The following is a 19,951-nucleotide window of genomic DNA, read 5'->3' as shown; positions in this document are numbered from 1 at the left end:
GGGAAGGAGTAGAGTAGAAATATCATAGAGGAACACTCAATAGGACCTGTTGACCAACTGGATGTAGGTGGCAGGAAGAGAAACAGCAGAAACAACACTGATTGTTGTCAGTGCTTGAGAGCATGGTGATATTAAACTGAGACCAAAAGTGGAGAAGGAAAAAGATGCAGGCAAAAACAATATATGCCATTTGCTGAGCTCTTATGTGCTGGTACCTCACATGGATTATCTCATTTCATCTTGATAATGACTCAATGAAGTAGGGATTATTGTACATGGGAGGAAACTCAGTTTAGGCAGATTAAGTTACTATCTAATATCTAGGTATGTGGTAAAATTGAGACTCCAACCCAGGTCTAACTCCAAAGGTCAAAGTTTTTTTTTTTGTTTTTTTTTTTAACCATCACACTATTCTATTGCCTTCAAGCACATGGAATATCCATGTGGATTGATCTCTCAAGAAATTGGAAATGGTAAGTCAAAATTTCAGTTGAATGTTCATGGATGAAAATACAGCCCAGGAGTTCTTCACACAAAGATGAGTTCAAGTGATGTTGAGGAAGTGCATGAGTTCACTCAGGAGAGAATGTAACGACAGAAGATAACAGAACATGATTCCAGAACATAATTCTAGAAGCACACGTATTTATCAGGTGAGAGGAGAAAGAAGGACTGGGTCTGAGGAACAAGAGAACAGCCAGAGCTGTGAATTGACAAAGGGGCTGCATGAGAAGACAGCTGATTCATAGGCCACCTGGGCTACTCTGTTCAGTCCTTGGATTAAATTTCAAAGAAGGGATTAGACAACACTGTCAAATGCTCCTAGAATCTTAACTATGAAGCAGATTGTGGCTGCAAGATTTGACAATTAGGAAGACTTTGGAGACTTCAGAGAGAAGAAAGTCCATATAACAGTGTCTATGGATTGAAGAATGAACAGGAAGTAGGGAAATAAAGAAAGTGAGTATAAACATTACTTGTTCAAGAAGTCTGGCAGCAAAGGAAGGAGAAATTGTGGTATGGTATTGAAGGGATGTAGAATAGAGGAAATGTTTTCTTTTGTAGGATTGAGAAGAGAAAATGATTTTTTTTTTGGCTGAGAAGGAAAAGCCAGTGGAGAATAAGGGACTTAAAATATTGGGAGACTGATGAAAATTCATAGAGGACTAGAGAGAGGGGGAGATCAAGAACACATTTAGAGGGACAGCCAGGGGGAAGAAGTAGGGTTTTCTTTCCCCAGAGATGGGAAAGAGAGTTGGAAGTTCAGGGGAAAGGCTGAAGGAGTTTGCATTGGGATGGAGGCAACCTCGTGAGGCTGTGGAAAGCCAAGTGGAGCCTGGTGTGGAGACTAATGAACAGCTTGTTGGACTGAGGAAGAGGGAGTCATATATATGGTCAAATGAACAGATTATCTAGCTTTCCTGAGGGCGGCTCTGAGTTAGGATTATTTTACTCTGTAGTGAAGCCAATCAGTTAGAATAGTGACCAAAACTCAAAACTCAGTTTCTATTTCAAACCAATACATTTTCAGACTTTCCTGAAACTTCACAGAGATACCTAATTGGATTTGAGTATTTCCCAAATCTCCTTAGTCTTACCTATAAACCCTTAAGGTAGGCTAACTCTTGGCTGATTCCATCAATGATATGCTCATGTTTGCCAGTTTCATTTTTCACTGTCAACAAATTCTAAGGGCATACATACAGAACCTCCCAACACGCTGACACTAGGAAAGCACTACTTTCTAGAAGAGGTTGTGGTAGGAAAATATTGGGAAATTACTGAGACATGGTGAAATATTTCAATATTGAGTTTCAAAATTTTACTCCTTAAAGACTCCAAACCCATTGAGAAATCTCAGTTTGAAAACCTTTCTATTGATTCTAGTTTCTGAAATAGAACCAAGCGCAAGGCGTAGCTAGTATAATTTAAAGTAACAGATTGTCTTCTTCTCTTACATCGACATTCCATTCAGCATTCTACACGAACAAAGTAATGTTCCAGATTTTTTATATATATATATATACAGTTACATTTACTGTATTTATGTGACAAATTCAATTCCAGATATAAGTATTAGCAATTGGAACCATGCCTCAGTTACCTCCCCTATGAAAGATAATGTAGGAATGTTATAACAAATATTTAGTTAAAAAAACCGAAAAGGGCTTTGAAAATGTAAAAGTGTAATATAAATGCTAAATAAAGATAATATATTCTGAACAGCAGGCTCCTTTGAAATAGGGCCTATGAATTCCATTAGCACTCTCTGTTTACATGCTTTTAGGAACTTTTAGGAGGATGTTGCCCGTGAACATGCCTGTGATATGATACCTATGGCCTAGTAACCAGCTGGGAAAGGGGCAAGTAAAAGAGTGGTGTAATAATTCACATAATAACATTTCTTTAAGTCATCCAATAAGTGTTTATTGCATACTTACTATGTGCAGGTACAGTTCTGGGTGCCAGGAATACCACAGGGAACAAGACAGGCAAAGTTCTTGCAAAGGACCTGAATAGACATTTCTCTAGAAAAGACATACAGATGTCCAACAGATACATGAAAAAATCCTCCACATCACAAATCATTAGGGAAATGCAAATTCAAACCACAATTAAATATCACTTCACAGCTGTCAGGATGGCTATTTTCAAAAATATGAAAGATACCAAGTGTTGGCAAGGATATGAAGAAAAGAGATCACTAGTACACTCTTGGTGGAAAAGTAAATTAATACAGCTATTATGGAAAACAGTATGGATGTTCCTCAGAAAACAACCAACAGAGTTACCATACGACCTGGCTATTCACTACTGGTTATATATCCAAAGGTCTTGAAACCAGTATGTTGAAGGGATATTTATACTCCAATGTTTATTGCAGCATTATTCACAATAGCCAAGTTATAAAAACACCCTAGGTATCCATAAAACAATGAATAAAGAAAATGTGGTATAGATGCAGAATAGAATACTATTCAACCTTAAAAAAGAGGGAAATTATGTCATTTGTGACCACATGCACAGAAAGACAAATAGTGAATTTCTTACTTACATGTGGAAGTTAACAAAGAAAACTCACAGAAGCAGAGAGTAGAATGGCGTTTGCCAGAGGCTGGGGAACAGGAGGGATGGGAAGATGTTGCTCAAGGAATATAATGTTTCAGTTAGACAGGAGGAACACGTGATAAGTATTTGAAGTACTGGATATGTTAATTAGCTTGATTCAATCATTCGACATTGTATACATATGTAATAGCATCATTTTATGTCTCATAAATATAGACAATTATAATTTGTCAATATTCAATAAAAAGAAAAAATGTAACAGGCAAAAGTCACTACTCCAAAACTAACCTTTATTGATTATTAAACAAGTGCCAAAGACTGTTCTTGCATTCATCCATTAAATCCTCATAACAACCCATAAGCTAGGTACTGTCAGTATTTCCATTTTATAGATGTAGAAACCCAGGCAACAGAGGTTCAGAAACTTGCCCAGGATCACACAGTAGCAAGAAGTAGAGTTGGGATTTGAACCTCGAAGTCTGGCCTGCATGTTCCACTAATGAGAAAAAAATGACTGGGTATGGAATTGACTAAACTGACTGTCTAGGTTGGTCCTCTTTAATTCTGGAAGGCCAAAAAGCATGAGTCATACACAACTGCTTGGGGTCTTCTATTTTTTTATTTGATTAAAAAAAAAAAAGCTCCTCAATTTTCTGTAAGTGATGGGGAGTTATTATTGGGATGCCAGGGAACATAGGAATTCTTCTGTGCAGGCAGCCTTTATGGTGACCACAGTGGCCAGGCCTCACCAAGACTGGAATGGCATTTTGGACTAAAAGGGCATGCAGAGTTCATTGCAGCACTGGCACCTTTTCTTGCTCCTCATGCCGGATAATTTCTGTTCTTCTCTACCTTATGATTTCTATTTACATATAGTTTCTAATGCCTAATAGCTAATACACCTGTGCTCTATACACCTCTTTTTCTCTCTATGAATCACTTAGTTTTTACAATGCCTATCAGCTAACTTTCTCCCCAGTACCTCCAGTATCTCCAATTCCTATGGCTAACAGGGAGAATATGATTGGCCATTCACATGGGAAAGTTCTTCCTGCTGATTCATAAGCCACCTGGGCTACTCTGTTCAGTCCTTGGATTAAATGCCTACTCCTGGGCCAGTCAGCTGTGGCCAGAGGACAAGGTTAAATGCAAACAACATTCTAGAACCAGGCTCTAAAGGCATTGGGGGCTATTGTCACAGACATGTTCTGAACTCTGGCTTATTCCCTCTAACATTGTTTAGTTATATGGCTTCTTGGATTTAGGTTTGCAAATGAGTATGTTATGGAAAATTATAACTTGTCTTTTTCTTTTTAATTTAGAAGTCAGTTTATAGTCCCATATTATTCTACTCTTTTGAATATGCTTATAATATTTCTATTTCTGCCTTCTTTGTATCTAAATGAAATGATAATATTCACTTCATATCTTTATATATTTAATTTCCTTAAGATGTTTAGAATGTGATACATATTTTAATCCTTTCCTTACCTGATGAGTAATATACCCTTTTTCCTTCACCCTCAGCATTTCAATTACATTTCACCATCACAAGCTCTGTGCTAAGAATGTATGCAGATGTGTCACAAGAACGAGAATCAGGATGCAAATTAAAGGACCTATCTAAACATTTCAATGTTGTCTAGAACACTAACGGGAAGATCAACTCAGCTCTTACAAATATCAATAATAAGAATCTTGGCCAAATCAATGTTAATGTCATTTTTATACTTGGAAAAACATGGACCACACAATTATGTAGGCTAAAAAAAATCAATAACTTGACTCACACTTAAAAGTAAGATAATACATTAAAAGGATGATTTCAAGTATTGTTCGTTTAGAAAATTTCTATAGAAATACTCTATTTTACCTTAAGACTTGTGACCAATAGCACACATTGCAATTTGGGGGACTGGAGTTAGGAAAGCAGTTTGTGGCTATGAAACAGATCAAAACTAACTAGTCTTTAGGGAATAGAACCCATGACCTTCCTCTCATTAGTACCAAGCTTAAACCAGATGAATGAGCTATTCATTGATATCATTCTGATACCCAGCAGATAGATCAACCTTTCCTCCTTCCTTAAAATCCCTTTCTTGGTTCCATATTTTTTGTACAAAAATGTGACAGTATTCCTGTTATATGCGAAGGGGTGAGCAGGGACAAAACTTTTAAAGAGACTTCAGAAATCAATTCTTCTGTTTTCTTTGTTTAACTAGTGAGAGAACTGAAGCCCTAAACTATGAGGTGACCTGCCTAATGGTTCCCAGTGGTGGTGGCAGAAGTGGATTAGAGCAAAAATATTTTGGACTTCACTCCCAGGCACTTTCAACTGGTGAGGGGCTGGCTCATGGAAGAGGTCATCCTTGAATTTTTCCAGGACAGGAGGAGTATGTCCTATCAATGGAGGGAAAACTTAGTATTAGGAAAAGAAAGTTTAAGTTTCTAAATTGAAGTTTGTGCACAGTGGAGGCTACAGGATGAAGTAGTGAGAGGTTTTGAATGATCTTCATGGGGGTGTGGAGGTGGGATGACAAGAAGCCCCCAAAAGTCTCTGAAGAGTGAGTGCAATGACTTAAGACATTTTCTATATAAAATGACTGTAGCTTAAGAATACTTAGAAATGGAGAACCTGAAATCATTTTGGTGTGGACAAGTTTGGGTATAAATAAATACAAAGAAAAATAAAGGAGTGAGACAATACTTTAGTGTGGGGTATCAGGGAAGTTATGGAGGTGGGTCTGAAGGATGGATTTAGTATGTACATGTGGTAGGGTGGAACAGGGTGGAATGGAAGGTGGTAGAAAGGTGGAGTGTGCTGAGATTAAGTGATGCTGGAAAGAAGGCATTCATCATGCATTATTAACCAGTGACTGAATGGCAGAAGGTTGAAGGAATGGCAAAGAAGATTCTACTAGTATACTACTAGGAAACAGATGGGAAAAGGTCCTATTAATAGTACACATGTATATGAATTATTGTTATCTAGATTCTAGTAGTGCAGTCTGCCTCCATCTCAGATACCAGTACCAAAGGACTCTGTAGAAAACTGTGGTAGTGGCCTTTAAAGTCATTATACTTACAAGTGAGTCCATTCAAAGTCTTTACCATCCTGAACCACATCTTGGCAACAACTGAGATAAGGTTTTAATAATGATCTCCGGATGAGAAGGACAATGCATTGTAGAGAGCCTCAAGTCATCCTTACTTCTGTAAGTGAACTTGGTCAGTGCAGTTTTCACACAAGCCTTGCTCTCTAAACCCTTGGGCCTTTACTCGGGCTTTCTCTGATTGGTTGACCTTCCCAGATACCTTCTGGAAAGGAGGATGGCTTTGCACATTCAGGATGCTTGTCCTTGAAGAATCAGCTTAGCCATCTCTTCTGGAAAGCCTTTCCTGGTGCTCCACAATTGTTCTTGCTTTCCATATCCCTACTATAACACTTACTATGCTGTAACATAATGCCCAATTTACTACACTCTCTGGCCAGACTGAATTCCTTGCAGCCAGGGCCTAGTTTTGATCATCTGTTTATCCCCAGCACCTTGCAGAGCGCTTAGCACAGGTAGGCCATTAATACAAATTTATAGACTGTTGAACAAATATCTCTGAAAATACATGTACAATAGAAATATCATCCAGAAATTATCTAGAGAGAATGAATCTAAAATGGATTTTCTAGCAAGAGGAATCTACGATTAATTTAGTTTCTTTTGGGGAAAGGCCTTAGTTTTGCACATAGCCTGTGGCCTTTCTTTCCTTCTCCTCCTGTAGTTTACCTTTGGCCATTTCACTGCTTATTATGCAAGGGCTAGAGAGAAAAGGAAAGAAGCTGAAATTCAGAGCAGCTAATTAAGCTGTTTGGGAGCAGCTCTGAAAAGGGCTGGATGTGGTGGGTGAAATCAATAGTGAGCTGGTGGTTTGAGATCACCTAGAGCTCTCACTAACCCAGCCTTTCCTTCTTCACACCCTTAAACCAATGGCTGCTCAACACATGAAGCATATTTTACAAACTCATTTCATTTTCACAGGGTTTGCCCCCTTGTTCCGGAGTACATGTCAAGCCACATACCTTGATTTTTGGTCTGGAGAATTCGGTCACTACACCAACTGAAGAAATAGTGGGGTGGTCTGCTTCTCTAGGGTAATTTCATGGTCTTAAGGAAGGAATTTAACAGTTTATTTTCTGAAACTGGTTCAAGGAACATTCCTTAAGTGAAAAAATTCAATCAAGAATAATATTACTAACGTGGTGGAGAAGGTTTTTTAATACAGAATTTCCATCTGTGATGTATTTAAATCGTAGGCCTCGGGGAGCAATTTCAGAAAAGGGCCTCCTTCCCCCTTTGTTGGATGAAAAATAAATAGTCTACTCTGGGGATGGAGGCCTCCCCTTACCTCCCCACCCCTGCAAAATGTAAGACTCGCTTCCATAGTTCCTGAGATCACACGTGCTACTTTTCCCCACCCCCTCGCACAGCAAACTCAACTATTGACATCAAAATGTTTATCGTAACTTTAATTACTTAAATTATCTTGTAGGTACTCACACCTAGTAGAGAGAATCGTGTGCTGCCCAAAAGGCGGCCTCCAGTCAATAAACGGAAAGCTGTCAACACTGAAATTAAAATACTCTCCTGATCTAGTTTTGACGCTTTAACAAAGACAGGTTTTGCCATTTAGGACCGCTCAGCCATCTTGACTGAATACATTAAGAGGGTAGTCCTCGACCTGCTTATTGCCAAGGTACTTTAACAGTGATTTCTGAGGAGCTGTACACCTCTCGCCAGAGGCCTAACGTGTTTGAGCTGTCAATAAAGATCCTCCCCGAGGAAGGGGAAAGAACGCGCAAGTTTTAAATGCACACTTCATTATGCATTCTCCCAGTCCTAAAGCAGGGGGGAGACTACACTCCGTAAAGGCTTAAACTTTATTTCCTACTTTCCCCTGACCTGTAGCGTGTATTTTAGCCTTTGGGCAGCGTCTGTGCAAGACTAATGGCTGAATGCATACATTTCACAGCACATGGTGGATGTGCTGCTCTGAGAATCGCCTTGAAAAAAAGTAAAGTGGAAAAAATAGACAAAGAAATCTATAACCTGAGCCGTCTTTCGTATTTGTTCGCACTGCTCTCCTGAACCGGCACCGAGGCGGTGACGAGGAGATCGAAAAGATGCACCTGAAACAGTATCCGCGGGCGGCCGCGGCTGCCACCCGGCTCTCCTGCTGCTTTCCAGCGGCGAGCGCGCAGCAGCAGTAACAGGGAAGCCAGAGCGAGCCTCCCGGCTGCGGCGGCGGCGGCGGCGGCACCGGCACCAGCGCAGTTTCCCCTCTCCCCAGCCCTGACTCCACGCGCACATGCGCACTGCGCCCGCAGCCCTGGACCATTTGTCAGGACTACTCGTGAGACGGAGAAAAAAAAAAAGAGAAAATTTGGGGGTAAGAAGCGGTCGATCGGATCTAATCTCTAATTAATCTGAAGATTTGCCCGTGCAAAAGCCATTCATTTATTTTTCTGGGTGCGGATGAAAGTTGAGAGCCCGACAGAGGGAAGGAAGCGCACCCTCGTCTTGTGAAACAGATCAGGGGAGGGGAAGGACAGAAGGGGTTTCTCCCCCACTTCTCTGCGCCTCTGGGAAAGAGGAGAAAACTTAATCCCGGGGAAAAAAGTGGGCAAGTGACTCGGAAGCGGCTGGAGGGGAGTCTCTGGGCATCTCACTCCCAAGTAGTGAGTGCGAGTGTGAAAGAGGAACAAAAGAGAGAGAAAAGAGAAAGGAAAAAATGGGGGGAGGAGAGACTTGTATTTTTTCTTTGCGCGCACACGGGGAAGGGTGTGGGGGCCGTGCGGAAGGGAGCGGGGCGAGGCGGCGGCGTCGGGCTCCGGCCGGCGCGCAGGCGGCGGGATGCGTGTGGGCCCCCTCCCCCGCGCCCCCCGAGCTTGTCACTTTGGTCGCTTTCATGACACCGGGCGCGGGGCGGGGAGCGCGGCGGCGCCGGGCTCCGCCGGGGAGCGTGCCGGTGGGCGCCGCGGAGCCGCAGCCCGGGCGGCGAGCGCGGCCGCCGAGGCGGGGGGCGCCGGCGGGGGGCGCGGGGGCGGCCGGGGCCGCGGATCGGTGCGGCGGGAGGCTCGAGCCCCGCGCGCCGCCCCTGCGGCCCCCTCCGCCCGTGTGGCCTTTGTGCCGGGCGCGCACCGGAGAGCGGGCGAGCGGGCGGGCGAGCGCGAGAAGTACAAGTACGGGAGACCGAGGCAGTGGGAAAAGAGGCCGGGCCACTTTCTGCCCGCTCGGGCTGCGGAGAACGGACTGGTTGAATGTGCAGGCGCGTCTCCCGGCGTGTGCCGTGTGCGCGGCGGAAAGGCCTCCCCGACTCCCACCGCGCACACGCACACTCACACGCACGCACACTCGCACGGACCCGCGGCGGGCTCGGCGGCCGAGAGTTTGCGTTCCCTTCCTCGCCGCCTCCCCCTTCCCGACCGAGTGTGTGAGAATTTCATATAGATCAGCTCCAATTTCCGCCATTTTGGGAAAGTTGCACAAAAATAAACCCTCCGGTTTATTTCTGCCCGAGGCAGGAAAGTGCTTCGGGAAGCGAGGCGGCGCGGGCCCGCGGCGGCCGTCCGCGCGGGGGAGGGCGCGGGCCGGGCCGGGCCGGGAGCCCGCGCCGTCGCGGCGTTCGCCCCGCGCCGAGCCGGCCGGGTGCGGGCGCGGGCGTGTGTCGGGAGGCGGCGGCCGCGGTAGCGGCGGCGGCCGCGCCGGGGCGGCGGACCGGGGGCGGGCGGCCGGGCGGGTGGGGGAGGCGCGGGGCTGCTTTTCCTGCAACTTGTTTACGCCTTCCTTATATTGGGGAGGAAAAGCGGGGTCGGGGCCGGGGCCGCCGCCCGCCTCGCGCCGCGTGCGTGTGCCATTCCGGGATAATGGGCTCTGCACACTCGCGTCCTGGGCCCCGCGGGCCGTCCTCGCGCCGCGGCGGCGGGGCGGGGGGAAGTAGAGGCCGGCGGGGGTGGGGATCGGGAAGCGCAGGAGCCGAGGCATCCGCCGCGCGCCCCGCGAGCTGGTGGGGGGAGGAAAACTTGAGAGCCCCGGCAGGGGAGGAGGGCACGGGGGCACGGGCGGGGGGAGGGCGCAACTTTTGGACTGGTGGTAAAACTTTAATTACCTTTAAAGAAAAAAAGGCCCCGTGTCTCCCCCTCCCCCTCCGTTCTGGTCAAAGCACGGCCCACGGCGCGACCGTGAGAGAAAGTTTAAAAGCGGGCGGTTTCCTCCCCGCCGTCCCCGCGGAGGGGTGGGGGTGTCTGTCCGTCCGTCTGCGCTCGGTGAGAGTGGGGGTGACGAGCCGCGCTCGCCGGGTGGCGAGGACCGTGGCTGTACCCCACCCTTCCTCGGGGAGACGAAGGTAAACGTTGCTTCGGTTTCCCTTCTCAGTCCCCCTGCCGCCGCCGCCCCGCTTCCTTTTCCTCCCCCTCCCCGCCGATTTTTTGAGGGGACCCTAAAAACGGAGTCTCTTTCCTTATGCAACTTCCTCGGGCGCAGCGAGCGCGGCCCTGCCCCCTCCCCGCATCCCTCGGCCCGCTCCTTCGCCGCCGCGGGGCCGCCGCCGGTAAAATGCCTCCGAGATCCTTCGGAGTGCACAGAAACAAAAATAGGGCTTTAATTGTTCTGGGTCAGGGGAAACTGAGATGAGAAATAAGAATTTGGGGTGGGGGCGGCCGGCGGCGGCGGCGAGCGCGTCGAGGCATCATTTCGGTTTTCCTAGAGCGTGGTCTGTGATGTCTTTATCGGCTCGGGGAGCCCGAGAGCCTCTGTGCCGGCTATCTCGGTCGCGTGGATTTTTGCGCAAGTTTTTAGAAAAACACTGACTCGAGTAGAGAGCATTTCTCCGGAAAGTTTCAAGTGCAGCAAAATAGCGAACGTGCAAAACTGGCCAAGGGGAGACCTCTAGTGGTTAAACGCATCTTTAAGTTCGGAAGGCCGGGAGCAAAGTTTGGCCTTTACTTGTAGCTACGTAGTCCGGTCAGACGTGGAAGTAATTAGAGGACCTGAGCGAGCAGCCAGATGTGGTGTGAAAGGATGCTGATCAGAAATAGAAAGTTTAGTAAGTCGGAGAGCAGTGAAATCTGAGGACTCAGACCTTGTAACTTCCCTCCGTCATTACTTACGTGTGAAAAATACTTCGCTGTTATAACTGGGTTTTAAGATTGGTCACTCCCTGGGTTAGAAGCAATCGCTTGTATTTATTGTTGTCTATACCTTTCATCAATTTTTGACCACGAGTCACAGCGAGTAACTTCATTTTCAATGTTATAAATACAAAGTGAAACATGTGTTTAAGGCTTTGAAGAAATGAAAAAGACCTTTGGTTGAGATTTGCCTTTAATATGAGCTGGTCACTTTATTCTCTGATAAGAATGATTGAAGGCTAGTGTTTAGTTTCTTAGCTGTTTGGTTATATATAGTTGTGAAATAAGTAGTGTCTTTTGGTTCTAAGATTGTAATTTTGTTTCACTGGGTAAGAAATTATTTCTGAATACTTTGTATAATTTGTGATTTAAAACACTTAAATATATGGGCAAAACTGCTTACATAATATCTATTCTTTTGCCAGTGTATATTCTGTAAAGTATCTTTAAAGATAAAAGCAGTGTGGGGTGGTAACGTTGAGTCAAATGATCCCTGTAACTTTCACCTGTTTGTCCTACAATGAGAAAGACTTTCTTGGGTGAACTTAGTTTATGGGAATGATATGAATGATTAAAACTCATTTCATCTCATCCGGGACTAGTTTATTTATACAGAGTGGTATGGTGTGAAATTATGCATGTCAGTGATTCAAATGTAAACTTACAAATTGTGGATTGTGGATTGAAGGCTTCTTTTTTGAGGACCATGCTTTGATTCTACCTTTCCTCTCTTTAAATCAATGCTAGACTCTTAGAAGAAATCTTGGGAGTGGACAGCAATTGTGAAGACCATTGGACAGTTCTGCGTTTCTTGACTGCTGCAAAGTAAGATTTGCTTGTTGAAACAAATTGTTTCACATGCTTACAAATGTTAAAAGCTGTATTTGGAGATCAGGAAGGAGAGTGTGGGGCAGGGTTGGCAGAAAATCGTCATTTTATGGAAGCTGCTTTGAATGCATGAATCTATTGACACTAACTGTGATTGAGGGTTGAATGAAACATTAGAAGTTATGAGATTGTCCTGGGGTGACGATAATCTTTGGACTGGCTTACTTACTAGATTTTTTTTTTTTTACTCACCACTATACTAATGAGGAAGTAGGTTCTTAATTAGCATTTTAGCACCTGTTTTCTATTGAAAGTAAATTTTTTTACTCTTTGGAATTGAAAAAGTGGAAAAACTGGAATAAAGTGATTGTAAATTCATCTTACTTTTATATACGTATACAGTGATATGGAAGATTCTGGAACTTTAAATGTCTTTGGAATCCAGTGGTAACATTTTGTAATGAAATTTATGGTGAGAGCTTTGGGGTATTTAAGTAACTTAACTCCTATGGCTTAAATCCAAGATGGGCTGACTTATGCCAAATATCATGTCACAGGGATATTGTGAAGTTCCAGTAGCATAGACTTTTCAACTTTTTGTTTTTGTTTATGTTTGTTTTTGGTAGAGACAGGGTCTTGCTATATTGTCCAGACTGGTCTTCAACTCCTAGCCTCAAGCAGTCCTCCTGTCTTGGCCTCCCAAAGTGCTGGGATTATAGGCATGAGCCACCATGCCAGGCTAGACTTCATAACTTTTGAACATATCCCCACAGAGAATACAGCTGTTGTCCAATAAGATCCCGTTGGTAAATTTCGAGAGTGCTGGCTTATCTCTAATAATCCAAGACCCACTTTTAGAACAAAAGTCATCCTCAGGCAGAGGGGGCAGCTGTCTCTGGGGTGGAACATTCTAAGTACATCTGTGCCGTTCTAGTGCTTTCTACCATTATAGCCTTTTTGCTTTTTCCCCCCTCAGTTTTCCCTCTCCTTTTCTGCTTATTTTCCTGCTTTTTCTATCTTGAGTGTGACAGGGGTTGCTAATTCTTGTTGAGCACAAATAAAAGGAAACAAAAATTAGTCTACATTTTATGAACAGGACTGATAATCCTGAGTGGGAGAGATTGTGGTCTAGGAGTCAAACTGAATAATTACTGATATAAAAATGACTAACAGGAGTTTACTGTCACTTTCTGCATGTGGATCATTTTGAATAGTGTAATTAGCAAAATATTAAAAAGTAGATGTGGTCCATGTAGATGATAGCAATAGAGACAGTGGGGCAGAAACTATTCTAAGAAGGTCATACAGACAGAATTAAGGTTCAAGCAGAGTGAGATGTGTTTCCTAGGATGGTAAGTGTCCTGTTGAGACATGTTGAGTTGAAGATAGTGCTTATTTTTCTTCATTTGGAGAGTCATTGTGGCTATGGAAAGAATGTTTAAGTCACTCTACCTCTTTCAGATTTTCTCATCTGGAAAATGGGAACAACAATACTTGCCTGGCTTCTTTGTTAGAAGGATCAAATAAAATAAGATTTTTAAAACTATAAAGTTAAGTAAATGTGTGGTAGTCTTATTGTTCTTTTACCTTAGCCAAGCTTTGTGAAGGGTAGGTAGGTTATGTAGTGTAGAACATCGTAATTTAATTCTTGGCTAAATTTTTTTTTTTTTTTTTTTTGAGACAGTCTCACTCTGTTGCCTGGGCTAGAGTGCTGTGGCATCAGCCTAGCGCACAGCAACCTCATACTGCTGGGCTCAAGCAATCCTTCTGCCTCAGCCTCCCGAGTAGCTGGGCCTATAGCCTTGTGCCACCATGCCCGGCTAATTTTTTCTATATATTTTTAGTTGTCCGACTAATTTCTTTCTATTTTTAGTAGAGACAGGGTCTCACTTTTGTTCAGGCAGGTTTCAAACTCCTGACTTCCAGCGATCCTCCGATCCTCCCGCCTTGGCCTCCAGAGTGCTAGGATTATGGGTGTGAGCTACCACGCCTGGCCTCCTGGCTAAAATTTTTAGAGTGGTTTCTGGTGTATGTAGTTTATGGACTTGTCAAAAATATTTCTAGGGATATTTCTTTTTTTGAGGAAAAAAGTAGTTTTCCTTTTATAGTGTTGGCTCATTGAGGCAAGGGACCATGTTCTAACACGGTGCTGAATATAGAACCTGAAATTTATCCCAAACTAGTCATTTAGTAGGTAGAAGTAGTAAGTGAAAGAAATACTTTAAAATGATGCCTAATTGTGAAAATGGCAGGGTGATGAAAGTAGAAGGGTTGCTGTTAGGGGAATTAATGTTCTGTAATTAATATTTTAGTTGCATGAGTCTGCTGGGAGATGAGGAGGAGAAAATAGGTAACTGGGGTAGTAATGATTTAAACTAACTATAGGGGCCAGAAAATGAGTCCTCTGAATGACTGGATTTAGGGAAAGGTCCACATAGAGCTTTCCCTCCCTGTTTTCTAGATCCCTTTGCTACTGTATTCTAATTATAGCCAATTATCTAAAAATATTTACATAGAAAAGAAAATCACAAGTCCTATCTGTCATCATTTTCAATCTGAAGGTGCTGAACCTGACGAAATAAAACCAAACACTTGTAAGGGTTTATTTTATCTCTCTTCTTTTGATTATCCAGTCAGTGTTCTAAGAATCCAAAAGCCCAATAGTAGGGGAAAAAAGAAATATATGTCCTGTTTCATTAGTGCCTGAGTAATTGAGAGTTGGTTCTTGAAGAATTTCCACTTGTTTGGTATTTTATTTTTAAGAATTCTATGTTTCAACCAGTTTTATTTATAGTAGATGCAGTTAGGATGGGAAATTTACAAGAGAAGTTACTTTACATGGTGTCAGGACAAGGGTACCCTGGGGGGGTCGCAAGGATAGGCATCTTGAGAGATCCCTCCAGCAGTGTTTCTGCTAGTTAACCAGTTTTTGTTGAATTCTTCACTAAAAGACTAGGTCTTTGCCCTTGAGAAGTTCCCTAGATCCTCACTCCAGGAGCAAACACAACTCTGAGCTCTGCTAATAATAGTATAACAATTGCACATTGTACCAGTAGACAAGAATAAAGGCTCCAGCACTCTTGGGAGCCACTGAGCCAGGAAACAAGGATTTCTGGGCTAACTGGTGCTGAACCATGGCATATAATTGTGTACATAGAACGTAACACATGATACTACTTCTTTTTATGCTTAGCCTTCATAAATGAATAAGAAGCCCTTCACCCACTTACAAGAAATACCTGAATAGTGTTAACTAGTGAGAGTCATAGATTTGAGCTGATTCTTTCTTTGACCAGTGTGTTCACAAGGTGATGGTGACTTTGTGGTCAGGGTCTGGTCTATCACTGTTCCAACTCACTACTATTGAGGAATTTGTTTCTCATAAGAATTTGGTGGTTATTATGATACAGGTGAAGATACCGTATTTAGAGAGAACTATTGTATGTTCATGTGTGTTTGTATATATATGTATATATGTGTGTGTGTATGATGTCTTAAAGGTCAGGGGATACGTGGAAGATATATTTTGTGAAGGGCTTCATTAGCTAATGGGAATAGTCTCAGGTTATCTCTTCACTGTGTTAAATTATTTCGTTGACACTTAAACGTGAGTCAATAGTGGGATATAACAAACTGGTTTGTATTGATTGCAGCAGTTGTGCAGCCAGTGGATGAAAGGAAACACCAGGAAAGGTTACCTTTGAAATATAATAACTAACTTTGACTTGTGAAGTAAAATTGGGAAGGACCTTTAGATAATTCCCATTTAGGATACTGGGTAGTTTGGAGAAAAGAACGAGGATTTTTGAGAGGAGTTTGAGTAAAGTTGGGTGATCTTGAGGGAGGGAACTTTTTTTGATGAACTCTAGTTTCTTCCTTAGAAGTACACTTGAAATGAATTACTTGGATGGTGATTATAAGAATTATATACATATTATATGTAATAGTAAAATGCTTTTCTACATTATTATTTTTTATTCCATGTATACTGAAAATGGATGTTTTGCATTCAATCTACAAGTATTTATTGAGCATCTGTTTTGTGTAAATCACTGTTGGGAAGTATTTCACAGAATCAACAGTTATAACAGGATTGAAGGCATGAATGTGTTGGGACTACAGAGAAATGGAGCATCAATCGTTGTCCTCCGCGTATTTCTAATCTAGTTGGAGAGACAACCCATGCATATATAATGGTAATTACCAAAATGAAGCTATGGTTAAGTGTGAGTCAGTGGCAGAGACAAATGCTGTATGTTCTATGGTAGTGCCTCTGATATGGTGTTGAATGTGTTCCTGTGATAGGGGCCTGGAAGATGGGGTATTCTCTGCACAACACTCTGAAATGTTGACATACAGTATTAGGTGCAATTGTATATTGAGAGCCTTTTGAGTGCCAAGCATTAAGCTGGGTGCCTTATATTCATTTACTTATTTATTCATCCAAAAAATACTTTCTGAGTGCTTTCTGCTATGCTCAGGTACTGTTCTAGGCACTGAGTAGTATCTCTAATACTTGCACTAACCTTGAGCATTTGTTATTATTATTTCTCTTTTAGAGCAAACCAGTGCTTAGAGATACTTAGTAACTTGTCTAAGTTCATATCATGCAGTTTGAAAGGGGTGGAACCAGAGAAAATAATACTGGCTTATGACTGTGTTGTTATATCTGTAGGTTTCTGATTTTCAAAACAGTAATTCCTAGAATATTTCAAAGATAACGTGTTTCCAGATTAATATATTGGCACTTATACGTTGGTTTAGTAAAATGAGCAACTGTGAGCGTGTGTAAGAAAAATTGATGGGAAGAAAACTCTTTCTACTTTTCTCTTTTTTTTTCTTTTTTAAACCAAAAATTGGGAAAAGACCAATCATTGATTTATTTTCAAAAGAATACCTTGGTCTAGCCTATGGCCTTGAAATGATCACAAACTGCTAATAAAATGTTACTCAGAATAGGTTTTGGAATTACTGTGCATACTTATATAAAAGATTTCATTTATTCTTAGTGGGAGGAGACCCAATAAGGCAGTAGGCTACTTATTTAAAAATAGTAAAGCAATCAATCAGTAAAAAGAATGGGGCCTAAATTTACCAGGGCAGGCTCAAAAGGTTATGGAATTTGCTCAGAAGCCAGGATTGTAAAAGGAAAGAAGAAAATTAAAATAAGGTATAGAGATGATGGTGGGGAGAAACTAGGGGTGTATGTGGCAGAAATATAGTGGCCTAGAATCAAAATAAAAAATGAAAACAGGGAATATGACTAAGAAAATACTAAACAAGAGTGCCATAATTACTGGTGTTATACACTCTAACCAAAATGCAAAATGAGGTGAAGAGTCTATTTGCACTCATGGAGTGGTTGTGTGTTGCAATGGGAAGTATTTATCTTTGTTATGTGAGCTGTGGTGCATCAAGCTGATCTTCAGTTTGACTTAGAAGGATGCTATTGCCTGCATTGATTACAGGATAATGGACTGTTTCTCCTTTGGTGAAGTTCTAGTATTCAATAAATTTCTTTGAGCACCTATTATGTGCCAGGTCTTTTTAAGGTTGGGCTACAGCTTTGGGTTATATATAATTTCATGGAATTGAACCAGTTCAGTTACTAGAACATTTTGAGTAGGATTATTGAAGTACCAAAATCAGTTGATCATTTTTCCCTGTTACACTGGTGAACCCTGAACAGTGAATTGAAATTTCTAAGTGGTGAATCTGGTCTGGTTGTTAAATTATCTAAATTCACCCAACTGGTTTGTGGTCTTATTTGGTGGACTTGAGGCTTAGTTGTTCAATCTATTGATAAGGAGTTTAGCTACAAATGATTATCAAGATAAGCCTGTAGACCTGACTTCTCTGAGAGAAATAAAATCTGGTCAAATCTAATTCATTACATGCAAAGAGAAATCAAGTGTAAATCTTTTAATTTTAGCTCTATGTTCTATAAAAACATGAAGCAGAATAAGAAAAAAAAAAACCACTACTTTTAGCATTTTTTAAAAAAAATTATGAAGTAAAATTTAAAAAGAACAAGACAGTACTTTTAGTTTTTCTTTTTAAATTTAAGTTCATGCATATTTAGCACAAGCATAGAAATATCTGTGTCAGACAGGTTTTTGTTCTTTTTATGGCCTTTGTAAAATTTCTATTATTACCCTTCTAGTATAGTATGTTGATGATAAGATAGCACTTTTCAGGATATTTCTACCTCAAATTGAGATGTCTTATAGTCTATATATATTGAACATGAACTTCAAATTAAAGCATTTGATGAGAGTGTATTAAATACGCCTTAGGCCTATTAATGTCAGTTTGTGATTTCACTTTCTGTGTACCTTTTTTTTTTCTTGAAAGGCATTTTTCATTTTCTGTTCCTCCTTTAGAGGAAGTAAGTAGGTTAGGCCACAGAATCTCAAATAATTCATCCTTCTTACAGTAACAAACGAAGGGCAGGAAGTTGAGAGTTTGTGAAGGTTGTCTTTGGTGACTACCCGTTTGCATACGCTCTCCATGGCAGAAAAGGTAGCAAATCAGATAAATCATGGCTACGTTATAAATAGGATACTTCTTGTTAACATGTGACCAAGAGATAAAGTGGGGGTATTTTCGAGAAAATGCCAATAAGATAGAACAGTTGTAATAACTGATTTCATATTTAAAGGCAACATGGATTATTTGACACTCAGGTATCTAATGTTACAGGGATAGAGAACAGAAGACCCAGACACTCAAGGATTTGTTCTTGCTGGTACTAAGATTTCAGTTCTCACACTGAAATGATCTAGTTTTTCCTGCCTAAAATCTACGAACCTATTAGGCCCTTAGGGCCAAATTTCACATCTCTCCACAACAGATCTCAATTCCACTATGTATGTTATTCAGAGTTCCTATCAGGCAGGGTGAGTAGAATATCAAAGCTGGTATCTGTCATGCTTGATTTGAAAGGAAGATTTTTCTTTGTAGCAATGTGTTTGTCGAGAGATCCTTCAAGTGTGAGTTTAGATTTTTCTCTTATCCTTATTGAATAAGCCTGTTTAAGAGGTTTGAATTTAACTTCTTTTGATGTGTTCTCCACTGACACTTAAATAAGGAGAGTTTCTTGGAGTGGTGATATTACGCTTCTGCCAAAGAGGTAAATAAATACTTAGCAGCCCAGTTGTTAGAATTTTCATTGGAGAGTATGAGATAGATGGACAAATGAAGACTTTTCTGATTTCTCCTCTCCCCAACCCTACCCCCACTAGTTTGTTGCATTTCCCCCTTCTCTTTTATTCATTCGTTTGACAAATTTTATTGATACCTACTATGGGTAGGTATCAAGGGGTAAAGAAATGAATAAATCAAGGTCTCTTGTCTTCAAAGCCAGCCTCCTGTAAGTAGGTGATGGTGATCCAGTGTGGTGAGTGTTATAATCAGGGTGTAGATCCTGCCCTCTCACCACCACTTAGGTCCTGGCATCTATCTTATGTGCACATACATCTTCCAGTGCTCCCACAGAGAAAGACTCTCGCGGCAGTCACTGTAGCCCCCTTTGGGGACTATGCACCGCTTTCATTTCTCTCTTTCCTACTGGCCTTTTGCTGCGATCTCTCACAGTACTTTCTGTTTGTCTCTGTGCTAGCTGTCCTGAAAGCAGGTCCTGGAACCACAGTTGGTAAGTGAGGACGTTTTTATGCCTCCTCAGCAAAAATGTCACAGTAAGGTTGCCAATAGCCTAGTCTTGTGTAGTTTTCCAGAAATCATGTCCTTCTTATTTTGTTGGTTGTTAAAATGTTCATTTCTTTATAAGAACTTGGCAAAACTAACAGTTATTGACCTTACATCATTCTCCCAAATTCACTTTGAAATCTACTTGTCCATGGAATCTCAGTC

At 41.8% G+C, this 19,951-nt stretch overlaps 1 protein-coding gene across 9 annotated transcripts in view; it reads left to right on the top strand.

The window, feature by feature from the left end:
* The first annotated feature begins 8,430 nt into the window (after nt 1-8,430).
* The window catches only part of L3MBTL3 (L3MBTL histone methyl-lysine binding protein 3), a 108,098-nt gene continuing 96,577 nt past the window's right edge, over nt 8,431-19,951 (top strand). For 5 of the 9 annotated variants that reach the window (XM_012736588.3, XM_012736587.3, XM_012736585.3 and 2 more), the window contains exon 1: nt 8,431-8,511. In XM_012736588.3, the coding sequence (XP_012592042.1) occupies nt 8,431-8,511 (81 nt within the window). Of the gene's footprint in view, nt 8,512-10,218; nt 10,468-11,998; nt 12,077-19,951 lie in introns of those variants that run through there. The other 4 variants (XM_012736595.3, XM_012736593.3, XM_012736589.2 and 1 more) reach the window with 2 other exon arrangements.

This window comes from Microcebus murinus, chromosome 5 (genome assembly GCF_040939455.1).
Source record: "Microcebus murinus isolate Inina chromosome 5, M.murinus_Inina_mat1.0, whole genome shotgun sequence".
NCBI classification, from domain to species: domain Eukaryota; kingdom Metazoa; phylum Chordata; class Mammalia; order Primates; family Cheirogaleidae; genus Microcebus; species Microcebus murinus.
This window is presented reverse-complemented; position numbering and strand designations above follow the sequence as displayed.